Source organism: Poeciliopsis prolifica, unplaced genomic scaffold, assembly GCF_027474105.1.
Source record: "Poeciliopsis prolifica strain line A6 unplaced genomic scaffold, Auburn_PproV2 SCAFFOLD014, whole genome shotgun sequence".
Taxonomy (NCBI): Eukaryota; Metazoa; Chordata; class Actinopteri; order Cyprinodontiformes; family Poeciliidae; genus Poeciliopsis; species Poeciliopsis prolifica.
The window spans coordinates 7273390-7294062 of NW_026562389.1; the positions used below are offsets into that span (position 1 = coordinate 7273390).

At 36.8% G+C, this 20673-nt stretch overlaps 1 protein-coding gene across 1 annotated transcript in view; it reads left to right on the forward strand.

The window, feature by feature from the left end:
- col27a1b (collagen, type XXVII, alpha 1b) overlaps window positions 1–20673 on the forward strand; it is a 75598-nt gene that overhangs the window by 30098 nt on the left and 24827 nt on the right. The window contains exons 8-28 of the mRNA XM_055039076.1: window positions 1533–1577; window positions 3424–3477; window positions 4595–4639; window positions 5868–5921; window positions 6345–6389; window positions 9052–9105; window positions 11034–11078; window positions 11330–11383; window positions 11519–11563; window positions 11764–11817; window positions 12019–12072; window positions 12693–12746; window positions 12871–12924; window positions 13000–13053; window positions 13142–13186; window positions 15183–15236; window positions 15474–15518; window positions 15677–15730; window positions 15917–15970; window positions 16157–16210; window positions 17058–17111. Of these exons, the coding sequence (XP_054895051.1) occupies window positions 1533–1577; window positions 3424–3477; window positions 4595–4639; window positions 5868–5921; window positions 6345–6389; window positions 9052–9105; window positions 11034–11078; window positions 11330–11383; window positions 11519–11563; window positions 11764–11817; window positions 12019–12072; window positions 12693–12746; window positions 12871–12924; window positions 13000–13053; window positions 13142–13186; window positions 15183–15236; window positions 15474–15518; window positions 15677–15730; window positions 15917–15970; window positions 16157–16210; window positions 17058–17111 (1071 nt within the window). The remainder of the gene's footprint in view (window positions 1–1532; window positions 1578–3423; window positions 3478–4594; window positions 4640–5867; window positions 5922–6344; window positions 6390–9051; window positions 9106–11033; window positions 11079–11329; window positions 11384–11518; window positions 11564–11763; window positions 11818–12018; window positions 12073–12692; window positions 12747–12870; window positions 12925–12999; window positions 13054–13141; window positions 13187–15182; window positions 15237–15473; window positions 15519–15676; window positions 15731–15916; window positions 15971–16156; window positions 16211–17057; window positions 17112–20673) is intronic.

A 20673-nucleotide genomic window follows, 5' to 3' on the forward strand; every position in this document is an offset into this window, starting at 1 on the left:
ACTGGGTGGAGGTAAGTGATGGATGGGACAGTAAAGGCATAACAAAACATCTGGAAGTCCTTGTAAATCATTTGCTGCTGCATTAGAAACATCACCAACAGTTTATTGCAATAGGGAGCATGAATGCTTGGTATGCATTGAATAAGCCACTGCAGTCCAAGTAGTTATTTCTGTTACTCATACTGATGACAGTGGAATGACAGTGTCATCCTTCTATGCATTTACCTTTAAAAATAAATATCTGGATGCAGGTGAGTGAACTGCCTAAATGAGAGAATATGCCCTTCTCTATTTAGAAATTCATCTAAGAACATTTTCATATTATCTTCTTTAGTACAGCCTGCTGACAGGAGTGCATGCTTTGTATGATATTATTGTCTACATTGATGCTACTTTTCCAGCCTTTTGCCGCCTGTTGTTTACTCGATCTGCCACTGACAGGCCGACACAGCTGGCGGCTAATGACTTCACACTTGAGAGGACAGCCTTGTTCATTCCTCAGAGATAATTTCACATCTCTATCTTTGCTACTTGTGAGCCTTGATTGGGGGAAGATTAATATATTTTATAACCAGCTGGTAGAGCCATTGGAGATCACAGGGTGTGAAGATGACCATTAAATATCTTTATGGGTGTCAGGTGTTACTGCCTAATTGGTTTACTGGCTTTATTAATTTTAAGCAGAGTGCAGAGGTGGCAGTTACTAAGCAAACACACCAATAGCTGAACTGCTAAAATTAAAGTATAACTCATGTGTGTAAATAGTATAGAACTGCTTTATTAAGGACTACACAGTCAACACAGCTGATAAATGGTCTATTAGTTTGGCAGCTGTTAAATTTGTCTTACCTGAGAAGTTTTGTAAATGCATCTCTCCGTACTTTATTAAAGTATTTGTAAGCAAACAGAAGCTCCTCTTTTGTATGGGAAATATAATTTTCTCCTATGCAGTGGTGACTGCATAGGAGACTGCATGGCACTCAAATTGTGATAGTTTCCAGTATTGTCATCAAAACGATGTTTGTGTTCTTCAAAACACATTTTGAATGGCACCTTCTTTTTCTTGTTGTGCCTCGTCCTTGCTGGCTCAACTTCTCTCACAACATTGTTGGATGTATAGAAACCTTACTGTCGTGTAATTCATTTTTTTGACATCTTGCATGTGTTGAATGAGAACAGGAACGAGTATGGATTGAGCTTCTAAATTGATTTTAGAACCAAAATGAAGCTTGAACAATTAGAACTGCAGAGTTCTGGTTTGATGGTTTGTTCAGCAAACTATGATTTAGATGGCATCTGAATTTCTTGAAGAAGTTTTGCTGCCAAGACACAAGAAAATAAGTCCAGTTGTGCTCTCCTTCAGTTCTGCTCTGCCTAACAATAGGACATTAAAAGGGTTGATTAGAGATTTGTGTATTTGCAAATAAATGCACTTCGCAGTACCTTTGTAAAAAAAAAAGAAATAATAAAAAATAAGGAAGACAATTCAGACTTGCAAACAGCTAAGCTATATTTTTTTTCTTTATCAACAGGGACAAAAAGGCTATTCTGGTCCTTGTGGTCATCCGGGTGAACCTGTGAGTAAGCTTTATTTCATTTGATGCAAAAGGTGCTTTAGAGTTTCTCTGCAACAAGAAAGCAGCTGTTGCTTCTATGAATGCAGAGACGTCCACAGAGATGTGACATGTTTAACCCTTCATCTGAAGACTTTCTGTGCCTGCAAGAGACAAAGTTGATCGAAAAGAACCATCAGTAAATTGTTGTTTACAAATTAAAAGAGAAAAATATGTTGTTTTTTTATTTATTTAAATGTAGTCAAAACATTCCGACAAGCTGTATGTAGTTCACAGACAGTTGTTTGTATCAGCAAGAGATTTTTGGCTGAAGTACAAGTATGGCAAATAGTTTGAACATCAAGAGTCATTCCTCCTCCACATTATCCTCCTTCTCTTCTCACCACTTTCTAAACTTTGCATAATCTCTCTTAAGGAATGTGCTGTCTCACAACCAGAACAGGAAGAAATTTCTCCTTTTATTTTTTTAACTACATTATATATTTTAGCTTAATTATGTGTTTTAAGTTTTTAACAACTCACAGTTCCTTCTTAGAAAGGTTTTGATATGCCTTGAAAGGCAGTTCAGTAATTCAGTTCCTGCCTGCTTAAGTAGGGTTTTTTGTGTATTTTTTGTGTACTTAATAACCGAATATGTTAATAAATTCTTACTGGATCACTGTGGAATAAATTACATATGTTCCATAACCTGTGGCTCTTGGACAGCATGTAAGATTGTAGGGTTTGGAGCTCGACAGAAAGGCAAGAACATGCTGGGATTTGTTGCAAGGCAGGGGAATTTTTTAATTAATGGAAAACTGGATCAGGAGCCAACTAACATGAACAACAACTGACCAGATGTTCCAGGGTCAGGCTGGATTCTGAAGATGCTTTAAAGGTACAGCAAATGCTCACTGGCAGCCCACCGACAACCCCACAAAACTTAACATCAATCTTCAATATCAATACAGAACATGACTTGTTCTTTGCTTGAACTTACAGGTTATTTTCCAGAAGCTGCAGTTAAGGGACTTTAATGTTTTATTTCTTTAATTCGAAGGTTACTTTTCTGGGGTTTAAAGGCTGTATAAAAAATCCCTTATTAAATTATTCCTGGTCTTTTTCCCCCTATGTTTAAATCTTTTGCGGTGTAAATGTTCTGTTATTTCTTCCATTTGATACTTCAGAATTTTTGTGCCTCTTAATACATGACTCATTCAGTTTTAAAAGGCCAGTGAAACTGCAGAGATGTAACTGTTGCAAGCGTATGTCATAAATGTGGTTAACTGTGTGTATACTGCAGAGACAACCTATAATTTGTGGCATGCCTTCACTTATTGACTTTGTTTAGATTTTCTTCTAAACAATATGTAATATTGAACATTCCTCTGAGAGAGTCGCATTTACTTTGGTCTTGCCACAAGGAAGAAATGACTCATGTGTTCATCTGTGCATTATTGAAGATAAATGGATGAAAGCCAAACTGTTCCCATTGTTGACCACATTGTAATCTCACTTGCTGTCAGATTAAATAGTCTCAGTGGTGATCTTTGTTGTGGTGCTGTTAGACAGGATTGACTCGTTTAAACAAAAGTCTTTAATTGAAAGTTTGGAGAGTTTAATGGTGTAATATCTGCAATTGTTGCAACACAAACACATCACTTATTATCATCACATTTTATTTCCATCTTTGCTTGTTCTCTGTTACTGCAGTCAGGCTAAAAGAGAAGCTGTCTGCACATAAAAATAATAATTTTCCAGAAAAATGCTGGCTTCTTCTGCCGATCAGCTGCTCCTTCTTCTTTTCATTTTCCACCTTGATCCTTGTCCCCTTCTACCTCTGACTTCTGTGCTGCCTTTGTTTTCACAGGGTGAGCAGGGAGATGATGGAAGCCCAGGGGCCAAAGGCTATCCTGGCAGGCAGGTGCAGTAAATCTAGTGTTGCGGTGCTGATTGAGCAGGGACAAACAGAACGCACACTTTCACACACGCACACACTTTCACACACACGCATTCACACACACACACACATAGAGTGAATAAAAGTTGGTTGTATTTTATATATTGATATTTCTTCTTGAGATTCTGTGCTTCCTTTGGCTTTTCCAAATTGTTTTTTGATACGTAAGACAAATAAAAATAAAGATAAATAAAATCCTACATCTAGAATTCCTAGCAATATTAATGTGTAAGGCATTGTTTACTACAATACAAACAAAATATCCTTAAATTATCCTCTCACATAAATATTGATCATATTTTGACAACTCCAAATGAAATGTTCTCAGTGTTCACATAAAAAGAACAAGAACCAGAGCAACACTGCATGACATCTCTCTCTGGAAATTCCAGGACTTGTTAGGAATAATGTCAAAGGTTTCCAAAGTAAGCGGTACCCTGAAAGGAAGAGAGTAATAAAAGTGTGACTAATGCCAAAGCTCTCTGGGTACAAATAGGCTTCCTTTGTTGAATTGTGGGCGTCATCTCCTGTTCCAATTCGTTGTAAAGTCATAAGAAGTAAGAGTTGCACAGCTTTACAGTTCCTTAACATTTGATGCATGTTTTGTCTCAGCGTTAAGAAAAATCCATTAAAACATTTGAATGACTGCCAACGTCTTTTCCAGGTTATGATATAGTTGGGGTGCAAGTCACTGTACTTTCTGCTTCATCATGCACACACAGTAAAGTGCTATGGATTAGGTTTAAGCATTCCCTAACATTTCTACATAATGATTCACTCAGGCTTTTGTGGTCGTCATTATGATACTCTGGTGAGAACTGTTGCATTGAGCTCAGGATTTATGCTTTTGATTGCAGAGTGAGAATGGTGAATTAAATTAAGTTATGTATAGATAATAAAGTTGTAGATGTTGTAAACTACAGTCATTATTATTATCAAATGTTTCAAAGGCTTAAATTGTTATTGTAATTTATTCCCATACATAATTATTTTTATCACATTTTGTTTTTTTTCAATCACAATAGGTAAAATCTCTTTTGCTATTTGCATTGACAGAAATGTTTATTGTGTTTAACCTCAGGGTTTGCCTGGACCTGTAGGAAAAATTGGACCAAAAGGTGTCAGTGTAAGTAGATACTAAAACGATATCCAGTGTTTTTGTTGTTCCCTTTATTACAGACTGCTCATGATCTGGACCTGAAATATCTCTACCACACTAATGACTATGTAATTGGTTGTACTTTATGTAATTGTTATGCCTCATTTAAATAAAATGTGAAATGTTTACTGAATGCCTGTTAACCCAGTGTAGCCACACAAAACCTACATAATAACAAACATTCATAATACTTTGTAAAAGGATTCATACCCCTTGAACTTTCTCATATTTTGTCTTGATTATTATGGGATAATGCAACATAAATTAAAAGGTATTTGTAAAGTGGAAGGGAAAAAAAATATACAGTTTTCAGAACTTTACAGTTTAAAATCCTGAAAATGTTGAGCCAGTTCCCTCTGATATCCTTGTGAAAGTTGACATTCCAATAGAACTATGAAACTGAATGTGTAGCTGGAGATGAAAGGGAGTAGTTTAGAGCAAAGTGTGTTCATGTGCAAGAAAGGCTGAGTCAGAGTCATTAAACCGGCTGTTCATGGATGTTTTCCATCCAGTCTGTCAGAACCCAGGGTGTTCTGCAAAGACAATGTGGAACGGTGTCAGACTCCCCATGTAAAAAGCTGACAGAGACAAACAGCAAAAGATGTCACTACAAACAGGTACTGTGTGCAGTGCTTTGAGTTGTTTTGTCATGTTAAATCCCAATGAAATACCATGAAGTTTGATGTAATATTATAAAAAGTGTCAAAGTTCAAGGTTGTGAATACTTTTGCAACACACTGAGTTTGACATTGGTGAATTCTCAGTGATAACAGTACACAGTTTTTTAGAAAATGATTAATAATTTTCTCTAAAAGTAGAGTAGATGAAATACAATATGCTGTTACAATTTCCACTTTTCTGCTGGTTAGGTCTTACACAAAGATCTTCAGAGATCCCTGATGCGAGGGTATGTGCCCTTGGACTACATCGTGGAAGCCAGCACCATGCAGTCCATGGGCATATACACTTACCTCAAGGCCTGGCTCCTCAAGACTTCAGCCTGTGTCAGAAACCTGGCAGAACTGTAACAGACGGCAGAGAAATCTGCGTTAGTTGTCCTGATAACTCACCCTCCTGAACAATGTCACCTATCTTTTTCTTACTCCTACTTTGTCCTTTTTTATCATCCTCTTTTTCATTTCATTTATGTGGCCTTTTTCCATTTCTCTCCTTCATCTTTTATTCATCTCTCCAGGGTCACATTGGCGTCCCAGGGCTTTTTGGCTTTCCTGGTCCTGATGGAGAGAGAGTAAGTATTAGTGGCTGTGAGTGTCTTGCCTGCAGGGTTGCATTGTGGCAGTTACATTTCATTGTTGCAGAAATGAGACACTTGAGGCAGATTTTTACCAAACTAGTAGTCTTTAAATAGTGTTTGGAGCGGCCCTCACACCACAGCATACATACAGTGGTGGATAATTCTTGAGTGTAGAAGATGGAAACCCAGTTATAAATCAAATCCACACCATCAAACCACTGAATCAAAACAAAGGGATTCATGTGACTTTATTGCATTTTTTTTACTTGAGCCGATGTGAAAAATGACCAAATTACTGAAAGCAGGAGTAAAAGACGTGTTTGTATCTGAAAAAAACAAGTGTTGATTTTATCATGTGCAAATTTGTCATTGTTGCCTCTCGCAGCCTTCATCCTCTGATTTCTGTCTCCTTTACAGGGAATTCCTGGTGTGCATGGGAAGAAGGGCAAGATGGGTAGGCCGGTAAAGTTTTCTCTCAACATATTTCTCATTGTTAAGGCAGGCTTGTGGCAGTGACTTTGTTTGTGATCTATGGGCTATAACAGTAATGCAGTGATACTGTAAAGTCTTTCAAAATGCCGCTCCTCAGGTCGACTCTTTGATGGTAAATCCCTTTTGGCTTTTTGAGTTGATATGCAGAAAATGGTGCAGAGTAGCAAGTTAATGCCCTGCCTTGTGGGGAATGTGAGTATTTTAAGGAGGTATGGTACAACCTTGCAAAAGGTTGTACCAGGTTGTACATTTTGTCACATTATAATCTTAATATATTTTATTGGAATTTTATATGATTGAGAAACAAAGAAGTTAATAATTCAAAGTCATTCTATTGTATGTCTTTTTATTTTAAGCTATACTGTTGTAAACCTTTGCAGCTGTTTTCAGGCTTCTTTATTCTGACACCCCTAAATGAAATTCAGTGTGATGTTTAGAAGTCACCTTATTGTAGTCAGAGCGTTTTACTCTGATACAATGAAGTACAACCTTGAGAAGTGTCCAGGCTTGCAGCTCCTTTGTGAAGATCTCAGGGGTATTCATTCGTTTGTACTAAACAGCTTCGTGAATGTTATTGGGTCATAGTGTGTCTGCAGTGCATCGTGGCTCTTGCTGAGTTTCAGGAATAACTTGGCCCATTTTATACTGGAGCACTGAGATTCATTTTCTGTTCTCGGCTTTAATAGGAAAACTTTGTATTTTTGACAGTATTAAAGGGCTTGTGGTGACATCTATCTATCTATCTATCTATCTATCTATCTATCTATCTATCTATCTATCTATCTATCTATCTATCTATCTATCTATCTATCTATCTATCTATCTATCTATCTATCTATCTATCTATCTATCTATCTATCTATCTATCTATCTATCTATCTATCTATCTATCTATCTATCTATCTATCTATCTATCTATCTATCTATCTATCTATCTATCTATCTATCTATCTATCTATCTATCTATCTATCTATCTATCTATCTATCTATCTATCTATCTATCTATCTATCTATCTATCTATCTATCTATCTTATGGTTTGGCTGTCTGATGACTTCACCCACAGTCAATGAAAGTTTATTGTCATTGGCGCCTGAAAGCAAACTTCCCATCATTCCTTGCTATCGCAGAAAAAACAGTAATGTTCTCATGGGCACGTGTAGAAACAAGATGCTTCCCATGCTTTGTCTGGTAGTACATGATTGCTAAATATTGTTACGCAATTATGGTCTGTGACATATCCTGAGGTTGAAAAGTATGCGTGTAATAGCCAAGTCATGAGCGTGCTGTTTCTCTTCCTCTACAGTTGAAAGCAAAGTCTGGTGTTTTCTTTCCTGAGTCAGGAGTAAAGTGGAAGAGAAAAGAGATAAAAATGGGAAGTTGTTGTTCAGCGAAATGCGCTTCTAGAAGATGTGGAAAACGGACATTTCAAACTGATTTTATTGTTGGGTATAAAATCTTCCTGCAATAGTTTCTATTGTCAGCTCTGGATTTATAGTTTCATAAATGCTTTAGAAAAGTATTCTTAAATTTCTCACATTGCAACCACAAATGTGTTTTATAGAAATTTTATGTGATGTACATAATGGTGCAATGTTGAAAAGTACAAAAATTATATTTTTCACAACTGAAAACCTGAGAAGTTTATTTTCATCCTAGAAGTTTGACTTTTTCCAGGATTACCTCGTATTTAGCTCCACTTATTTTTCTGTCAACCTGAATGAACTTTCCTTTCCCTTGGTGAAGAAAAACATCTCTGCTGCATGATGCTGCCTCCACCATGTCTCACTTTATGTAGGACATTGGCCCAGAGGAACCAGAGGAATCCTCTTCAATGGAAGAAAGCCCAGACTGAGCTGTGAAATGAGAAAGAAATCTAGCAGAATTTGACTAGGAAAGCAATGGGTAGATTACACTAAACTTGTAACTGTTCAGTAATTTTTCTAATATTGCAATGAAGCCGGTAAAATGTTCTTAATACACAACATCTTCTCCTCTCAGCTTGCCAACGGAGAGTGAGGGAGAGCTCTTCTTTGCTGCCATCTGTCATTTGTGTCCCAACAGCACACAGTTTCTGTAGCCAAGCATTGATTCATGATATGTGGCAGGTTGCGTGTTGACCTTGGCGTTCTGACAGGCACATGATGAGCATGTGGCATCACGGCTGCATTACATACCTCTTGATCTGTTTCTAAAGTTGAAGACAGGGGACCGTGCAACAAAAAAAATAAAAAAAATAAATTAAATTAAAAAGGCACAGTCAGCAGTTTCTTGTCCAAAGCAGCTTTATTCAGCCATTTAGGCAAGTCCTGAGGGTTTTGCTTTGGGAGCTGTGCGAACATATAGACTCTCGTCATTTGAAAACACTCAGCCGTGGAATTTCCTCAGAGTCTCCCAGGAATGAAAGCACTGGGAGAATATTTAATGGGATTTACTTGGCTTGACTCTGCAAACTTCTGTTTTGGGAGCCCCTTTGTCGATCCCCAGTGTTTGGTGTAATCACTTAAATGGCAAATCATGTGATTTCTGAATATATTCAACATTAAAATTAACAGTCTGAGTGTGTAAACATTGCAGCGCCACACAGTTCCCTTTCTGGCTAGCTAACCATTTTGTTTATGTGTTTTCTCAGGGGTTTCCTGGTGACTTTGGAGAGCGGGGACCGCCTGGCCCTGATGGGAACCCAGTGAGTGGAACTACATTAAAATGAAATATGCTTCTCATGCAAACACAATTATACCCCAAAGAGATTTAAATTGATTTCAACTGCTGATTATACAGTGCACTGTAATTTCACACAAAAATATCAACATTGGTTCTCATCACTTCTCCTGCAGCTGCAAAAAGCGGCATAATTTCTCGGAGATCCAGAGTAACGCAGTCTAAGCTTTCTTGCATATTCCTTCACAGCAGGACCATTTCAGTCCGATACAGGAATGACCACAAAGCAACTCCCAGCAGTTGTTCCACTCACCCATCATCATCCATGCTGATGGAAGCAGTTTGACTCACTGCTCCTCTTTTCGTAGTTTGACCCTAACCGCTTGTGATTGACAGGGTCAGTGTTAGATTAAAGACTGGCTGACCTCCAACAGTCTGCTGCAGGCTACATTTCCTCTCCCTGCAGTGGGAACCGGGGGTTTTCTATTTGGTCTGATTCATGTTGTTTCATTCAAAGAGAGACCCACTGGTGACAGGAAGGCCACACTGTGCTGTGTCCTCCATCTCTCCCCTTTTTGCAATGTTTAGAGTGGATGTAGGCAGGGTTTGGACAACAAGCCAGCCTGTATTAGTGACTAAATCGCTCCCTTGAAAAGCTAAACATAGTGGGGAAGAATTTTATTTAGCTTATTAGAGGGGATAGGACCAGCATTTATCAAAATAAATATAAAACATGTGTAGGAATTGAGAAGGGAGGGAGAGCTGCTAATCAAATGACCTTGAATAAGTGAAAATTAGCAAGATTGACCAGCTTTAAACATCTATCAAAACCAGCAGAAAGTGTATTTTCCTTAAAAGTATGTTGTTGTTTATTTTAGCATTACACGGTTTTATCAGAACAAAAGAACAGAGTAATTGAGACAGATGAGACCAAAGCGTGAGGCCATAATACATTTCATATGACAACCCCCCCCTCCAAAAAACAAACAAACACACAAACAAAATCCACCACCTTGGTACAAACACAGGAACTGGGCACTGTGAAGTCATAAAGGACCAGGTGTTGTGTGGCCACATGTGAAGCCAGAAGCTTGACACATTCACCAAAACTGAGTAATCAACAGCAAAATGATCCCAGACCTCAACATGATTGAAATGCTCTGTTGTGATTTTAAAAAGTGTATGTTACCTAAAATTGACTTTTTTTTGCTTTATCTCATACATTCAGGTATGTTTTGTTTTATCAGAAACATACACTCCATCTCCTGTAGTTCTGCTTTGATTCTTTCATGCATGTAAGGGAAATCCTTGAATCTGCCATGGCAATGATTCATGGCTGCATAAACATTCTCTTTTACAAAACTCCACACCTCAGCAGAAGTCTCCAGCCGAGCTTCCGCCTCACAGGGCCCACGCTTCCCTCACTTAGCTCCTCCAGACTAGTGGCAGCAGCAATTACCCAGTCAGATTATACATTTACGGAATTTATGGCTGGAAACATCATCATGGAGGAACACTGTTGTGATGAAGATGGATTGTCAGAAAGAACAACAGCTTCTTAAAGAGACAGCGGCTCAATTTTAGGGACTTCGAATTGTAAAGTCTTTCTTTTGAGTTATGTTTGATAAAAGCAGCATTTTATAACTGAAGGTATTGCCGGTATTATGAGCAATAGGAATGGAAAAAATGGGCCAAAACTACCCCTTAATGATTTGAGAAATGGATAAATTCATATGAAAAATAACCTTATGTAGTTGCTGATGAAGGAGGTTGGCTACGTCTCCGTTTAGTCAAAAACGGCTTGGAGTTTTACTTGCTTTGTTTCACTTGATCCTTTTTATTAGGTTCTAATAGGTTCAAGATTAGAACTGAAAGAAGGTGTTTCACCCTATTTTCCCTGTCCACATAAACCTATCTTCGTTGCATCTAATCTCCTGCTTCTTGTTTGTTCAGGGTGAGCTGGGAGCCCCAGGTCCATGTGGGGTCCCTGGCCTTATTGTAAGTGGTGATGAATCTTTTTCTCCTAATGATGTTTTAAACACACTTTATTTTCTCATGTAATGCTGCTTTGAGCTGCAGTTTTAAAATTAAATTGAAGTCATCAACTGAAATTAGCAACTACATGTAACAATCATCTCTCTTTAATTACAGAGAAGTTAATAAAAAAAAAGGCTTAGACACTTTTAAAGATTCTAAAAAAAATCTAAGTTTTTCCAAAAATGTGTATTTGAATGTTGTGTTGATTTCAGGGAGACATGGGCCCTAGTGGCATGACGGGCTTACCAGGGTTTCCAGGACTCAAGGTAAATCCCACAGTTTGGTTTGTGGATTTGGTACATTATGAGAGATTTAGTTGCTTGGCGAATTATTATTCAAATATGAGTTTTATTGATCAATGAATCCTTTATCTTGATTTTTGCTTTGCTTTTGCTTGAAAGGGAGTACCTGGAAATCCAGGGGTGGCAGGACTGAAAGGTGATAAGGTGATCTGCATATGTATTTCTCATAATATTAATTATCTGTATACAGGAATATTTGAGGTGCTAACATATGAATGTAATTTTCTGGATTCTGATCAAAATGAATTCACACCTTGTATAGCTCATCATTGAATGTACATTCAATGATGAAGTAAATTGGTGTTTCCTTTGTGAATAATGTTGATGTATCTTGTTTGTCAAAGGGGGACCTGGGCTTAACGGGAGAACAAGGAGAGTGTGGATTCCAAGGGGATAAGGTACGAGTTTGCTGATCTGGCGAGACCCAGATTGTTTTTCAGTGACTTTACCTGGTCTGCCTGGAGATAAATCAACAGTTTGTGTGTCAAGGACAAAACTGTGCTTTTCATTATTGTTATGGGGTAGAACCAATTTATAAACCTGCTCCTGTTGTTTGTTTCCTGATGATATTTAGAGTAAATATTAACTTTATGCTGCAGGGCAGGCGGGGTTCCCCTGGGTTACCTGGTCCTCGTGGAAAACCTGGACCACAGGTATTTTCTGTATATCTATGACATACAATAAAATACTTTGAATCATAGAAGTCGTAGGAGTCAAATTTTATATAACAGTTCCTTCAAATGCATATTCTAACTTTATACAGAACACATACATGTCTGAGGATAGTTTTATCTTTTTTGACCACCTGCTAGCTTTGTTGTAGCATTTGGCTAAAGAGTTTCAAAGGATTTGTTTTATTGTTGCATGAAAGAACATTAGTGGTACTGGTTATGTTTTATATTAAAATTAAGTTAACACTTTAAAGAGTGAAGAGCAAATAAATGTTATGATCTTGCATTTGTGACCAAGTATTTAAATGCTCAATGATGCTAATTTACCACCAAAAAATACATTTTTGAACAAAAATCTCAGTTTCTTGTATTTGCAATGTGTAAAAATAAACCACTTGTTTCCTGTGTAATTCTATGAGATACAGATCTTTGTTTTTTTAATGTACAGCCTTAATTCGGATGGCGGATAATTGCATAAAGATGGTGTGTGTGTTTCTTCCATATTTTACAAAGTGAAATGCTAGTATGTTTTCAAATAATATATTATTTACTTTAACTTACCAAATTATTTCCAAGGTTTTAGTGACTGTGTCCTTTCATAGGGCAAACCTGGAGAAAAAGGCCCTGATGGCATTCCCGGCCCTCTTGGTTCAGAGGTAAATTAACCATATGTTCTACTTCTATAAAGAATAGCTAAATAAAATGAACAATTTCATCCAGTATATGTCTTTGCACAGTTGTGTGGTCATAACTGTGTTTCATTTTCTGTGATTTTCGTAGGGCTTCCCAGGTGACATTGGCCCACCAGGACAAAATGGTCTAGAGGGACCGAAGGTTAGTAGAGGAACATGTACTCATTTCCACCAGAGGAAATGAAGTGAATTTGTGCCTTTAATGTTTCCTCCACAGGGAAAGGAAGGGACAAGAGGTTTGCCAGGTCCAACAGGAGCACCTGGACTTCAGGTGAGGTTACTTGTACTTATTCTGCAAACAAGCTAAATTTGTGTGAAATGTACTTTCCTTTCAGCTTCGGCAACTTTCTTTTCATCAGGGTGATGAAGGACCAGCTGGGCCAGCTGGACCCGCTGGAGCCGAGGTGAGTGCTGATTGGATAAGCTCTGCAACCTAACACCAGACAGAAAATAAAATGACACTGCAGGAACTCTTACACACCACCGTAAAGCATGCTGAGCGGAAGCACACATGTGGCTCTGCCTAAATTTAGCTTTGGATGAATGAGTAGTTTCGGTCTGCTAGTTCTTTGGCTGACTGCTCTTCTATTGTTGTAAAGCTGTTTTGAAAGCGGTCCTACTGGACAATGTGTCCCCATACTACCAGACTGGTCAGCAAATTGCTATTTACTATGTTTGAAAAATATATATAATTGTAAACAAAAAGGGTTCTAGAATTTAAACCCAAGACCAGAGAAAGGGATTGTTGTTTTAAAACAGAACTTTTCTCTTTTTTATTATAATGATAGACCAATTTTGACTTCCTTATTATGTAAAATGCTTAATCTATATTACTTACTATATCACTATCTCAACATTAACAGTAGGGAGTGTATCCAAGTTAACTTTCATTTAATTCAATGCTCTTTACTTACTATTGTACCAATGTCCCATAAAGTCTTTTTACAAAACAAACAGGTTCAGTTCATATCATATCATATTGAAGCCAAATCAGACCAAACTAAAGTTTTACTGGTTCAAGATATTCCAGCGTATCAAGGTCATACAATCATGTCCAATGTATCTAATTCTTTTACAGTGGAGTCAAGTTGATCTAATTCTTTTACAGTGCAGTCAAGTTGATCTAATTCTTTTACAGTGCAGTCAAGTTGATCATTTACTGCCAATTAGTAAAAAGTATCCACCTAAGGTATTTCAGACAATTGCATTGAGTAGTTGACTTTGCAGAAATCCCTCTTCTGTAGCAAACATGAAGAATGGCAACAGCAGATGGACCCCCCCAGTGGAACCAGACTCTGCATGAATGGCCATTTGTCATCACTGGGGGTAAAGAAGAGAGACACAGACAAAAAACAACAAAGACCTGGATGGCTCATGCATACTTTCTATTGGAAAGCAAACAAGTGCCTTGGATAATAACAGCAGTATGTTAGTTAATGGTTCTAACAAGAAAAGGGACACAATAAACGACATCTGCAATGGTCCAGGCATATATTTTTGGGATGAAATATACAGATCTCCTAAATTCCTTTCTGCCAAATATACTGCAACCAAACACATAGACTAGGTATACCTTCTATGAAAAGAAATCAGCTTAATGGCAGCAAAAGCTCCACTAATGACTGTCCAGGATAATAACACTATTAGGCACAGAAATGCTGAGCTGGGCGTATCTTTTATGTGGAAAGAAAAACAGAGTAATAACACAAATAACAGCATTAACACTTGTCAATGGCTCCATCAAGGAAAGGCTGGGCACAAATTTAATAGCATAATATAATGCAGAAGAGGAGAGTATCAGGACAAATCAGCGACAGTGAAAGTCTAAACCTGTAGCCACATAATTTAACATGGAAAACCTGGAATAATTATCTAAACAAGCTCTAAGCTTCATAAAAGAAAGTTTTAAAACGAACCACCAGAAAACATCAGAGAGTGGTCCTTTGGAGTAAGTACAGATCTTTAAATGTAAGATGGAGATTATTTACTCACAGCGTTAGATGTGGAAAGAAGAGTTTTAAATTGACTTTTGGCATCTTTTCCCAAATATATATAAATGAAAACATTCCTCTAAAGTTAAACTGCTGCGCAAACTTTACCAGATTGCATCTCTTTGAGGTTTACTTTAGTTTGCCATCTCCCAAAACCATAAATGATAGAAGAAAACAAACACAAACGAGCAAGAGTTTTGTTAGTAATGAGGTCTTTGATGATGGAAACCGTTCTTTGTTGAGTGAATTATTAAGATTCCTTGAGGAATTTCTTTGTTTTGGCGACAGATGTCGGTTTCTTTTGTGCCTCATCCTATGAAGGGAGAATTAGACTGACACATGACATGCTTCCCGATAGAGAGATAATTTATTTCAATTTGTGCAGAGCTGATTTTTGTTTTCTGTTCAGGGCAGGCCTGGGAGGCAGGGATTCCCTGGACTGATGGGCTCAGACGGACCCAAGGTCAGACTTAAAAGTGGCACAACCACTGCTGAACTACTGTCATCTTTAAATGAACACTCTCTCTCCAGTTCCCTTTTATAGCACCGTATCAACGGAGTATGTGTAAATTAGATGTTAATTCTCAGATACCACAGGGGAACTAACTTCTAAGTTCATTTCATCTGAACCAAAAGAAGAAAAAAAAAACTAAATGGCTGAATAAGTTTGTGAAATGTTAATTTAGCTACTTTGCTGTAGGGCGAGACGGGGATAACTGGCGAGGTCGGCAAGCTTGGCGAGAGGGTAAATGCTTTTCTCTTGTTTCTGGTAATTTGTGTTTGACACCCACTGTGCGTGTCTGTTTTATTTGAGCCCCTTAGATGAGTTGTCATTGTGGGGAAGTCTACAATAAAGTTCACAGATTCAAAACACAAGAAAGACTATTTGTTTCTCTTCTTTAGGGACTGCCAGGCTTTATCGGGCCTATTGGGGAGGCAGGAATGGCTGCAGAAAAGGTTACTCTAGTCTTGTTTCATCATACTTTGCATGGATTTTGACACATTTACCTCCAGAACATGTCCAGTGACAATAAATCAGTCAATGGACAGAAAATGGCATTTGAAATTCAATATAACAACATGCTTAGGAAACATGGTTATCTTTTGTTGTGTGACATTTATTGATGACCTTTGGTTTCTCAGGGGGATAGAGGGAATACGGGTATCCCCGGACCTCCAGGTCAACCTGGGCCGATGGTAAGGAGTAAGTCTGGACCCCCGTCTCTTGTACCAGGGAATATTCAGTTCAACATTTAGAAGGAATGTGGGAGAGATTTTCCCAGAATCACTAATTTAAACAGAACCAACTTTTTCAGAGATTTATTTCATCATTAAGTAAGTAAAAATTGTTATATGATTTGCATTGCATGCTCAATCTATCAGGGTCACTCTGGACTACCTGGAGAGACAGGCCCACCGGGACTGGAAGGCATTCCAGTAAGTTTACTATTACTTCAGGTTTATGGCTTAAACCCACGTTTACACCATAAACCAGAGTTTATGGCGTAAACGTGGGAAGTATTCTTAATGTGAAAATTAAGAAAACTGGCATGCGACTTGGATATTTTCTTTTTCCACCATGGCAATCTGCCATGGGCATCAAACCTTATCAGTTGTTTAAAGAAAAGCCAAGGAATGGCAGGACAGAAGAAGTTTGTTCTGTTCCTGTCTTGTTTATACGTCCGAATGATAACTTATCATGGAATAATTTAGAAGAGTTTGATGTTTTTATACAAAGTGTCAAGTATTCAACAATTTGTGGGTGGCTGTGGTTCCTAAACCCTACAATTACTGGATTACACTGTGTTTATTTCATAGAAATTGCTTGGAGTGTCAACATTTTTTCCAACTTCTTTCTGTAATGGATTATTCTGCTGCCATAAAAGACACTATACTTTAAGGTTTTAACAAAACTTAACGAGGGGTGCCACTAAGATTTGAGGATGTTGTACAATAAGACACCTCATCTAAATTAAACAAATACCTGACAATAATTTACACATCGAAAGTTAACATTTTTAAATCAGATGCTACCTTTTCTCATGCTGTATTGCAGAATATGCATGAAAATAAATTTGTAATTGGTGACTCATTTCAAAACAGATGGATAATAGTCGGTGTTGGTGAAACTAATGGTTAGAAAATTAATACTGTGCTTTAACTCCCTTCTGTGTTTGTAATTAGCTTCCTACATCTAATTAAGATAGGAACATAGCACTCACTGTTTATCCGTTTCAATAGTATTGGATGGTTGAGCTAAAATAATATTTTTGCACACATTCAGGGCCCACCTGGTTCACGAGGATTTGCTGGCATCAGAGGACACAAAGGCAGGAGAGTAAGTAACTGGAGTACATATTAACAGTAGTTCACAAATGACTAAATATTGGTGCTACATATGATGTAATGATGTGTTTGTTAGTACTTCTACTGTTTTTGCAGATATACACAAAAATAGTACATTTAGGATCTGACTAGTTATTTGACAGGGACCATGAACAGTACTGTTTATCAAAAATATGAAAAGATGCTTTTTACCAAGCTTCAGCTCTTAGCACTAATTTCCATCTGCAGTTAATCATCTTATAGAACATTTCACATAAAAACATAAAACAATACAATTCAGTTATGCATATTGTAAAAAGTACATTTAGTAAAAGGTAATAAAAACATCTAAAAAATTATCCTGTATCTATTCTTTATCTTTTTTGTATTATCTAATCAAGAGAGTTTCAAGTAGTTTTGTGTCATTTTGGGTTTGTTTATTTTTATTTTTTTTGTTGTTTTTTTTATGCTGGCACATCTGCATTCCTATAAAGTCTTGTTTCAAAGTAAGAGTGCATATTTTCAAGCCTTTGTGTAATTCTAGCTATGTTAGGAGTTTATTCCTTTCAGTGATAAAGGAAAAAGGCAGATTGTCCTAATACTGGGTTTAGGACAGTTTGAGAATGGGACATTGTGTATAGTTGCTATAACTAAATATCTGCCGATGTCGCTATTTTCTGCTCCAGAGAGTTGTTAGTTAAACATTTAGTGCTTGTACCATTAAAACAAACATGAATAAAAAACAAGCACAGGCAGTTATATTGCAGAGATTTGTGCTTCTGTCTCCCTTTTGGGCAGTAAAATGAAAGTAAAATGACTTGCACTCACATTAACATTAACAAGTGACAATGCCATACAACAAACCTTTCTATTGTGAACAGTCATTAATTCACTGTTTATGTGTGAAATTTAAAGAAAAGCCAAAAAGCTAATAAATAAAAGAATAAAAGAAGAATTTACTATTTCAGTGTATCAAAGAAAAAAACATATGTTAGTGACATTTTGAAAGCATTTTTTTATACAACTTATATTCAAATCTTGTCTTGTTGTCTTTGAATAGGCTGCCACCATTTCTAAATCCCTTATGCTCCATGGCAGATAGAGGATGAAAGTAAAAAAAAAAAAAAGACAAGCCAAAATTAAATATTGTGTATTTCAGTTAACCTTTCTGTTACTTCTCTGTTCACCACCAGCCACAGAAAATTATGTATTTTGAGTTGGAGCTTCAGCACAATATCTGATCCAATAGTTAAATGCATGGATGCAATAAAAACATTTATCTTTTCAAATGTGTCATCTCAGATGAAACGTAGAAGCTTCTTCCTTATTTTTTGGCTTAACACTGAAGTTCAGCTCTACAGCAGTCTCGTCTTGGCCTTCAAATTGTTTTAAAAGCCAAATTTTGCTGTCAGGAAAATAGCTCCTCAAAATTCACACAGTTCTCTGGGTTTAACATGATACATTTCTGCTATGATTTGGGCTCTTTGTAAGTCAGTCATCACTGTCATTTCCTCTCATGTATCTCTACTGGAAAGGCTTTCCAAAGTAAAAGTAGTAGAGCTCCAAGTCGACTGAGTTCTTGTTCCATTCATTTGAAAAACAGGCAAAGTAAATTAAATTAAATATAAATGAAGTTTGTAGGCAGTCGTCTCTCTTTCCCTCTCTTGCTCTGTCGCTCTCTCTCTTTCTTAATGAATAAAATCGATCAGTGGGGTATCTGTCAGCTTGTAGAATAATTAGTTTTCCTTATCTTGGAACTCTAATTGGATATTTGGCAGAAAGGAATATAGGAGATCTGTATATTATAAATGTGAATTTTAAAAATACAATATTGACATTTCAATTGGACTCACATAGATGAACTATGAGATGCTTCTTGATTAAATGATTAACCTATTGGTAATTTCATTATTAATTGGGTAAAGAAACAACACAAAGTCAAAGAAACATCAAACTATTTACTATGTCCAGTTAAAACACTTTTATTAACAAACTCACTGACCTAGAAACAAATAAAATACTAAATGCAAGAATTGCATGCATAATTTGGAGGTATAAGCATCTGACTGAAATCTGAGGAAAAAAGAGAGAAAAAAGAGAATTTAAAAAGAGGATTTAGTTTTGGTGAGCAACCTTGATCTGCAGCTCAAGGTACCAGTAAATCCCCCTGATAAAACTAATGAGGAGACCTCACTTAGTTCTGAAATCAGATTGATGTGTAACCTCTCTGGGATGGCTGAATCTGAGCCTCACAAGGTGTAATTTTCACACCATCAAACTTTGTCAGCGGAATATCGCTAGAATTAAGAACAAAGTCGATAACAGCCTAAAATGTAATCTTATTGGATAAGATGGAGCCTTAAATTTGACATTTGTATGATATTATATATAAAAAAAATACCCTTGCTGGAACTTTAATTCTTTATAGGCTACAGCCACAAATTTGCCCTCAAATCATCACATATCCTGCATGAAATTGTGTCGAACATTTTAAACAGAGACAAGCAAGGGATTCAGCTATATTAGACAAAAATCTAAATCTCAAAGACAATTTTACATGCCACCAAATCTTTAACAAGTTGATTGGGATTGATAAATGTGATCTAGTTTTTCTTGGTTCTGTGTGTTTTCTCAGACCATTCCAAACTCGTCTCTGTGTCTACATATGACAGCTAACAGAAGTCAGCCACTGTGATGTTTTCAAGCTCTCATCATGGACGAGTTGGTTTTGTGCTACAGTACAACATTTTGTGCTACAGTACAACATTTCTGTCAGTAGCCTATTTTTTAAGTTTTCAGGAGACATTTCCAAAGCACAATATGATATGATGCAGGCTGACAAAAGAATGTAGAGGGTTTGCAATGTATTTGGAAAACGTTTCAATTTCTAATCACATGTTAAATCCATACTTAAAATGATAACTGATCAGAAAAAAAATATGAACAATTTGAAGAGATGTCTAAACAGGCAGAAAAAAGATCATTACATTAAAATGCATGAGTTGACATGTACTGAGATGCTTCAAAATGAACAAGCCTGACAGCTTCTGGGTCATAAATAGTTTGGAGAATCTCCTCTGGAGAACAAAAGACTATTAAATATTAAAATATCAATTTTAGTTGATGAGCAAAGCATTTTGCATACATCTTGCTCAGAGATGATTCATGTTTGGACATTATATAAGCTACTTGTATATGCATATCGCTTTTATGAACAAAAACAGCTCCCTTAACTCCCAACATTACAACGTCTCCTGTGATATGTAAAAATTGTCTGTGATAAGTTAACGGTGTAATTTATTTATGATGTTACTGAGTATATTTGATCTGTGGATCTATAAAAAGAGATTTAAATTTGTCCTGTTACTTCATATTCAAAAAACTGATTATAAATTATATTTGTAATCTTGCTTTTTATCACTTTAGAGCCGTTTTAGGAATTACGTAAGAAGTAGTTTTATTCTGGTTGGGTTCAGTTTATATTTTTTTCTTAAAATGCTTTTAAGAATATTTCCAAAAATACTCTATTTTTAGACAGAATAGTTTGACTCAATTCTAGAGGAAAGAATAACTGA